The 8,605-nt window shown below is 37.3% G+C and overlaps 1 protein-coding gene across 1 annotated transcript; it reads left to right on the top strand.

Annotated features, from left to right (window-relative positions):
- The first annotated feature begins 1,991 nt into the window (after positions 1-1,991).
- Positions 1,992-7,481, top strand: ZNF148 (zinc finger protein 148). The gene is made up of 3 exons (XM_010192353.1): positions 1,992-2,046; positions 4,485-4,603; positions 4,948-7,481. The coding sequence occupies exons 1-3, from the start codon at positions 1,992-1,994 to the stop codon at positions 6,538-6,540; spliced, it is 1,767 nt and encodes a 588-aa protein (XP_010190655.1). The 3' UTR covers positions 6,541-7,481.
- Positions 7,482-8,605: the final 1,124 nt, after the last annotated feature.

Raw genomic sequence — 8,605 nt, 5'->3', positions numbered from 1 at the left:
GTGGGGGTGGTGGTGGTGGTGGGGTTGCAGGTTTTCTGCCAGCTCTTACATATACTACTCTTTGTTTAGCAGAGAAAAGGCTGCCATTTAATAAATTAACCACGTTGTTATCTGACTTTTTAAGATAACTGTTTTCCTCCTTTCCTCAGCATCCTGAGGTATAGTTTGGTTGTTTCTCAGAAAGCTGAAGATGGTTGAATTATGAGTGTTCTCCTAGGAGACAGCTAGGAGATGGTTAGGAGAAAACATGTAAGACCCAGCATCCAGGAGTGGAAAAACCTTTTCTGAAGTCCATTTAGTTTGCAAGTATCTGACTGGTGCTTGACTTTTGGCATGGCCCAGTTACAGTGCAGCTAATCAGCATTCTCCATACCTGTCTGTGCTCCCACCTCCATGTGACAGTGTTCACTACTGGGCTTTGGCTCTTTGTGCAGCGTTACTCTGGTGTTCAGGGCTGCATAACTGAACCCAAACAGAAAAGCTGAATTTTCAGCTTGCTTCTCTCACCAGAAGATGAGCAGTGGGTCTGTGCTTCACTTTGATGGAAGGGAAGCTCTCTTTGTATTATTCATACTCTCTTAAGAAATATTTCTTATAAATTCAATGTTGTATTTCTTTCTTTTTATTTTGCATTTTTATCTCTCTAAGTGATCACTTTTAGCACCAGCTTTTGTGCAGTGTTCAACACACTGGTGAAGAACAGGATGTTTCTTAGTCTATTAAAGATGTTTATCAAATTTTCCAGTTTATTTTAAGCCAATCGAAGACAGTGGTAACCCTTAGAAGCCTCATTTTATGCCTGTTACAAGCCCTCAATTTACAGGTGCCCCAGCTAGCTCCAGCATGATTTGAATTTGGTTCCCTGAACCACTCCTTCAAATGAAATGTTATGAGGGAGTTAGGAAGCAATCAATGAACAGCCTTACTCTGTGTAAATAATTAAATAGTTGCATCTAAAAGCAGACATTGCATTAATACAAAATTCACTTACTAGAAATAATTGTACGTAGAGGAGGGCAGCAGTGCTAGAGCCCTGCTGCTAAACGTCTCACTAACGATACAGAAAATCTCCATTTCAGTTGTGAGAGAGGGAAGAGTCATTGGTATACAAATATTTTCGTATTTTGAGCTTATGAGGCTCACGAAGATGTTGAATCTTTTTTTTTTTCCAAATATGTCTGCTTTCCTTTTGCTTAGAGATGTTTCTATACACCTTACCCACTCATGCATTCATGTGTCCTAATTCTGTAACCCACCACGCTTTCCATTTGAAACACAAAAAATTAGATTACATTAGAAAAAACATATAAAGCAACACTGGGGCTAACAATTCAAGCACCTCATTGTTCAGTCATGCTGCTTTTTATTGCTTTCTTTGGTATTTTATAATTTGTATTTTGTCTGTTTAGATTTTAAAATGCCTGGGGGTTTATAATTATTATAGCCTTCATACACATAGTATCTGTACCACAATTTATAAATAGTTCTGTTGCTCCAATTTAATAGATTGCCAACATAGACACAAAAAATAGGCTGTTTTCATAAATAATGCATGTAATAATTTTATTGTATTTTTAAATTTTGACTTTTTTCCCCCCTACATCTAATTCTTTCCCACTTACCAAGACATTTCAGAAAAATAAGTCCTGGATTCTCCCTCCGTTAGCAGAAGGTTATTATTAATGATCTCCTCCATTTGCGATACATCCTGTTTTAAAAGTACAGCAAAATTTCAGAAGGCATCTGAATTTCAGGATTCTGCTAGGAAGAAATTATTATAGGAAGCGTATCTTCATATTAATTTTTAATCTTTTTCTTATATTATCTTCCTTATGAACATTAAAGTGAGCATTAAGTATGGTATCAGTTTCAAAAAGTATTTCTTAATCTTACTTCCGGAGTGTTCTGGAATTCTACTGAAAAATATTATTTTCTGTGTTGAAGTGAGTAATTCAAGGGCAGCATCCCCAAACTTTTCTTCCTATTAAGACATGGCCAGCAATGGCTTCATAGGTACTCTCAAAGCCTCCAAAATAGCTGCTGGTGGTAATACTCTACAACAAAAAAACCCCTTTCAGAATCCCTTTTTGGCTCTGTTTAAGCCTTCAAAAGGGAATAGATAGCTGGCGGAGTCTTGTGCCAGTAAATAGCCAGCTCGAGTAGAGAGATGTTAAGGCACCTTCTGACAATTCCCTTACAGGCGTTGGTGTAAGGCTGAAGGTAAGTGTAGAAATTAAGCGTTCAATGCATCCGTGATAGCGGGGATAGCTCCTTAGGGCCAGAACAGGACTGAGCTGCTGTGCTTCTCTGCCTTGAATTGGCTTCTGTAGGGCTCAAGATAGGTCTCATCCCAGACACCTGCTCCTTTCTGTAAGAAATGTTAAGAGCCTCTGAAAGCACACTTCCAGCCAGCGTAAGGAGAGTAGTGCAAAGGGGTGACTTAAAAGAAACATGAAGTAGAATAGTGGAGCAAAGGGAAAGAAAACAGTGAGTAACAAGGATTAAGTAGCTGTCTACTGGGAATGAAAGGGTTCCTGTGATTTAACTGGAAAAGGGAGACCTAAACCTCTTGCCTCATTTCCTTCAAAAGTGAAGGCAGGGATTGGAATTGGGTTCAGAAAGTCTCAACAGGCTTGGTGCAAGTACATCACTGTAGTAGTAAGGGTGCCAAACGAAAAAAGGGAACATGAAGAATGAAACTGGAGCTCAAAAGTTAAGAAATAGCCCAGAGAGGAGGATTTGCTTATAGACAGTACAAGAGAGGGTGATATGATAGATGTTATAATTTATACAGGGTGCTGAAAAAAGCAGAATTTTATGAAGCTTATTAATAAGACAGAAATGGTAAAAGTTGGTCTCTGACTGAATGTGAAAGAAGAGTTAGGGTGCTGAGGTTGTAGAAAAAAAAACCCTGATGGAAGCTGAGAGATCTTAGGAGAGGAGATAATTTGATTTAGGAGAGGATAAATTGGAATAATTTCATCCAAGAAAGGGATTGGCTGAGAAGCCACATAGAGAGGTAGGAATTAATAATTGGAAATAGGGCATAGGCTTACAAAGAGAGAGATTTAGAAATTGCTTGGAGTTAAGAAGGTTGAAACTCTGGGCATTAATGACCTGACTAGGAGCAAATGTGTGGGTGATAGAGATATTTTCCATTCTAGTTTCTATAAATACTGGCATCTTATTTTTAAGGTGCCATATTTTCATTTGTGGAATGTGGCTAAATAGCTCTGTTCTAAATGGAAAATCTACCCTCTAGCAACATTTAAAATAATAAATTAAAATGTATTAACATTTAACTAATTAATTATTAGTAATAATTTAATAAAATCAGCTAGTAGAATAATTTTCTACTAGTTTTCATATTTCTGAAAACAAAAGATAGATGGTTTATATCCCACATACCAGTGCAATACAGTATTAGAAGAAAGAGGATGTTGACAGATGCTGCCAAGACAGTGCCTGATCTCTATGTCACTTCAGAAGATTTCATAGTAAATATTAAGAGGAAAGATTACTGTTGTTCAGGGTGAGTTCTATTAAATAATACTGAACTTTTGGAAAAGCAGAACTAACTTTTCAATGCACTTGGAATTTTTAGGTTTTGTCAGAGAAACGTAGAAAATAAAAATATCAGAGGGGAAGATGTAAGGCAAAAGTTAAAGGAAAGAAAAGCAGAGTTACTCCATGTTCTGAAAGGATCATTGCAGGAATTCTGTGTGAGGAAAAATAAGGGGAGAACTGCAGATTACTTCAGGGCAATGAATATTGTCTGAACAAATACTTCATTGAAGTAAAAACCAAAAACCAAACCAAACAAACAAAGCAGCCAAACAGAAAAATCTGTAAGTATGCAAACGCCAGTTTAGCTACAGAGATTTCTTGTTTTCAGCTTAATTTTTAAATAAAATATTTTTAATTAATAATTTAAAAAACTGTGTTCCAACCAAAATAGTAGGATTTATTTTGCAGAGCAGTTATTTCAATTCTACATACAGGTTGGTGGTGGAATTGAAAGTATGGAGCACCCTACAAAAGAATTAAATTAAAAGCTTGGAAATGCCTAAGCCTCTTCTAGAAAGGATGAATTTGAGTTAAATGAGTTGGTGAGAGAATTGAGGTATTTTTATATGATCCTCTGCCCTAAAAAACAAATATGTAGCAGCAGTTCAGGACAGCTATCTTTGTTAGGTTCAAGACAGATATCTGCACCTACATTAGAAAGAGGAAGTAAGAATTTCATTTTAAAGGTGGTTTAGGGTTTTTTAAGTGTAAAAGCTTAAAATAATTTTGAGGCATCAGCTACTGAGTACTGGGAAAATAGTGATGTGAGCAAGCCCTATGCTGTTTTTCAATAGCAGCAGACTAAATCTTCTTCTTTATTACTTCTAATAGAGAATGTAGTATTTGACCTGGTAATTGTATGAAAGAACACTGATTAATTTTTTTTAAGACTAACATTGCTGCGTGTTTTTTATCAGGTGAAAAGCCATTTCGTTGTGACGAGTGTGGTATGAGGTTTATTCAGAAGTACCACATGGAAAGGCACAAAAGAACTCACAGTGGAGAGAAGCCTTACCAGTGTGAATATTGTTTGCAGGTAAGATACCTTAGTGAAATCTTTCACAATTTTAAAACAAAACGTCAATTCCCAAGTAGTATGGTTAGGACTTTCCCCAGGTGTTATAGTCATGTGCATACAAATAAACATATAACAAATGGTTTTTTTGTGTTAAGGTGGGTGGTCTTGGTGCACAGGTGGAGCAGATTCACAGCTGCCCGTGCTTGATTTTATTGAGTGTATGCTGTTGTTTGACACTTAGAATCTGTGAAGTGGATGAATTGTCAAGTAAATTTGTTAGAATGAAAGGCTTATTTTCTTTCTGCTAATAGATTTAAATTTTAATAATAATAATTAATAATAATAATAATAATCTTTTGCAGTATTTCTCCAGGACTGATCGTGTGCTGAAACATAAACGTATGTGCCATGAGAACCGCGACAAGAAACCGAACAGAAGTGCCACCAAAGTTGGTTTTTTGCCATCGGAGGAGGATTCTGGTTTCTCTACGCCTATGAAAGACAGCTCCTTGCCAAAGAAGAAAAGGCAGAAAACAGAGAAAACAAAATCTGGGGATAAGGAAAGTATAGATAAATCAGAACAGAAGAAGGACAAAAATGACTATTTGCCTTTGTACTCGTCTAGTACTAAAGTAAAAGATGAATATATGGTAGCGGAATATGCTGTTGAGATGCCGCATTCTTCGGTCGGTGGGACGCACTTAGAAGAAGCAAACTCTGGAGAAATACACCCACCTAAGCTTGTTCTCAAAAAAGTTAACAGCAAGCGGAGTCTGAAACAGCCACTTGAGCAAAGTCAAACCATTTCACCTCTATCTACGTATGAAGACAACAAGGTTTCGAAGTACGCCTTTGATCTTGTGGATAAGCAAAGTTTACTGGACTCGGAAGGTAATGCTGACATTGATCAAGTTGACACGTTACAGGAAGGGCCCAGTAAACCTGTACACAGCAGCACTAATTACGATGATGCAATGCAGTTTTTAAAGAAAAAGAGGTATCTCCAAGCAGCTAGTAATAACAGTAGAGAATATGCCTTGAATGTAAGTACCATAGCATCTCAGCCTTCAGTGACCCAGGCAGCTGTGGCCAGTGTCATTGATGAAACTGCTACAGCCTCAATACTGGACACACAGGCACTGAATGTTGAAATTAAAGGTAACCATGACAAAAATGTCATTCCAGATGAGGTACTGCAAACTCTGTTAGATCATTATTCACACAAGGCTAATGGACAGCATGAGATATCTTTCAGTGTGGCTGACACTGAGGTGACCTCCAGTATATCAATCAATTCTTCTGAAGTGTCTGAGGTCACCCCTTCCGAGACAGTTGGAACAAGCTCTCAAGCGTCCTCGTCAGATAAAGCTAGTATGTTACAGGAATATTCAAAGTTTTTACAGCAAGCTTTGGACAGAACTAGCCAAAATGATGCCTATTTGAACAACCCTAGCCTTAATTTTGTGACTGATAACCAGACTCTTACAACCCAGCCAGCATTTCCTTCCATGGAGAAGGTCTACACGTCTATACCCGTCAATAGCTTTCGATCGGGAATGAACTCTCCATTAAGAACAACTCCAGACAAGTCTCATTTTGGACTCATGGTTGGTGATTCACAGCACCCTTTTCCCTTTTCAGGTGATGAGGCAAATCATTCTTCTTCCTCCTCTACACAGGACTTCTTGGATCAAGTGACTTCCCAGAAGAAAGCAGAGGCACAGCCTGTTCATCAAGCATATCAAATTAGCTCATTTGAGCAGCCCTTTAGAGCTCAGTACCATGGGGCAAGAGCTGGAATATCATCTCAGTTTAGCACTGCCAATGGACAGGTGAACCTTCGGGGACCAGGGACAAGTGCTGATTTCCCAGAATTTCCCTTGGTGAATGTAAACGATAGCAGAGCTGGGATGACTTCTTCACCTGATGCCACAACGGGCCAGACTTTTGGCTGAGGAGTCGTTGTAAATAATACTGGCACTTTAGAACACGTTTGTCAACAGGGGGTTGCTCTGTATAAGATGGAGTTCTGTACAGCTTTTAAGAGCGCTATGTTAAAACAAAAGTAAGCTGATATTAGCAAGACCAATAACTGCTTTTTTTGTTTGTTTGTTTGTTTGTTTTTCTGGTTAGTCACCAGTCATTGAACTGCCTGATGTTGTTGCCCCTATCAAAGGCAGTTTATTATTCACTTATTTGAATCTAGAAAATATTTTACCTTCTATGAAATTTAAAATAAACAAGATCCCCAGGTAAGACTTTCCTCCATGGCTGTTTCCTCACTGGTTTCCTTGTATGCTTTGGGAGGACAGTTTTTTGTCTGATACTCTTCATATTGTCATTTCTAAGCTCGTCAGCAGTCATTGCTCTTCAGCAGGGAATCGGCATGTACTAAAGACACAGGATAATAAGTTTCAAAGTCATACAAATATGGCTTTTAAAAATGGCATTTTCTAGAAGAAGAATCTTTCTTCCATTTCTCTCAAAAATTATTTTAGACCATGCGCCCTTTATTTCTGCTTTGCATTACCTTGAGTTGCGTTTGGAGGAAAAAATGACTTCTGATAGACTAACTCTACTATTTAAAAATCTAATTAATTTAAAATACTTTAAACACTTTTTTAAGCAAAATGCCTAACTGCTACAACCTTTACTTCGTTCCTGAAGTAATGTGTATTTCTTTGTACAGCTGAATCTAGATGTAACTTTTTAATGACTTTTTCGTATGCAGATATCAAAATTTTGAAGTTTTAGTTAAAATACTCTGTAGAGTACATTCCCAATTGCATAATGCTTACACAAACTGTGTATTCCAAGATTTTAAAGCTTAATTGTACCTTGCCCTACGTACTCATAATGATTAACATAGAGCACTTAGTCAACTTGATAGTTTTTGATTTCTTAAAAAATAAAACCATTTTTAGGTTTGATACGGTTGCATAATTTTCATCTCATACAGCTCCAATTATTCTTTTCAATATACATTGAGATTGGGTATTCTTAGCTTCCGTAAAACCTGTTTTAATTCTCTGTCTAGAATTTTGACAATTCGATCATTAAATTTACTGAAGTATCCCTGAAAGCTGAAGAAGTGGGCATTCAAACTCCCTATTTATTTAGTGCTTGCTTAGGGAAATTCATTACAACTTTACCAACCAAAACCAGCGAATAACGCTAGTGAACAGGGTTTCTTTTTCCAGCATAGGCGAGTGATGAGAAGTTTTCATTGCATTTCACAGTATAAATAAACCACAAAGTTTATCCCTGCACCATGGGTATGGTTTTTTGAATAGTACTTTGTCTTGAAGTATGCAGTATGGTACGATAAGTAGTTCTGTGTGCATTTTTAAGGTGGTAAGATTTGAGTAGCATAACTATTGTGTAGTTTAAGTTAACAAGTTACAGATTTTTGAACTGTATGTTCATTCTATTGCACCTTCCCTAAAGGGACACTGTCTGGTAGTTTAAGGCGGTTCAAGCCTAATAGGCTGATTAACCAGGGAAAAGCACACACACATACACACACACACGTGCATATATATATATATATATATATATAGGTATGGATGGGGGCTTTTTGTTTGGTTTCTTTTTTTTAAATAACATCCTTTTACAGCACTCTTGCTATCTGATACTCTCAGATGAAGCCATCAGCTAGGAGAGGAGACTGCGTCTCAAGGGGCTAAAGCATATCCTGACTTCTTGAGCAGGACATAGAACAGTTCTCACCTCTTCTCTAAGCAGTAGCAGTATCTTTCTTAATTTTCATTACTAGGAAACTGATCCCACTCTGTCTCTTTTCCCTTACAGTAGCACTATTATGGCACTAACTTCTCGTGGTACAGTGAGGGAGAAAGTGCATTTCTATTTCTATCCATAGCTTGCTTCCTATATTGACAAGAAATACAGTTTATGTAAACTTCTTACTTAATAACTTGGTATAAGAAAACAGGTTCAGTTTTGGTTCATTGACTCTGTGTTTAATATAGGAAAGTGTTTCAGTGTGCTATGACTTACCAG

The sequence above is a fragment of the Mesitornis unicolor genome, unplaced genomic scaffold, assembly GCF_000695765.1.
Source record: "Mesitornis unicolor isolate BGI_N332 unplaced genomic scaffold, ASM69576v1 scaffold49790, whole genome shotgun sequence".
In the NCBI taxonomy this organism is placed as follows: Eukaryota; Metazoa; Chordata; class Aves; order Mesitornithiformes; family Mesitornithidae; genus Mesitornis; species Mesitornis unicolor.
Note: the sequence above shows the minus strand (reverse complement) of the source record. Positions and strands in the feature narration are given on the sequence as shown.

What these genes read in the sequence shown, in the direction of transcription:
- ZNF148 (XM_010192353.1), top strand. Translation starts at nt 1,992, where the DNA reads ATGGCCAGCAATGGCTTCATAGGTACTCTCAAAGCCTCCAAAATAGCT. An exon ending in CTCCAAAATAGCTGCTGGTG is followed by an intron (nt 2,047 to 4,484) that starts GTAATACTCTAC and finishes GTTTTTTATCAG; the next exon opens with GTGAAAAGCCATTTCGTTGT. An exon ending in AGTGTGAATATTGTTTGCAG is followed by an intron (nt 4,604 to 4,947) that starts GTAAGATACCTT and finishes AATCTTTTGCAG; the next exon opens with TATTTCTCCAGGACTGATCG.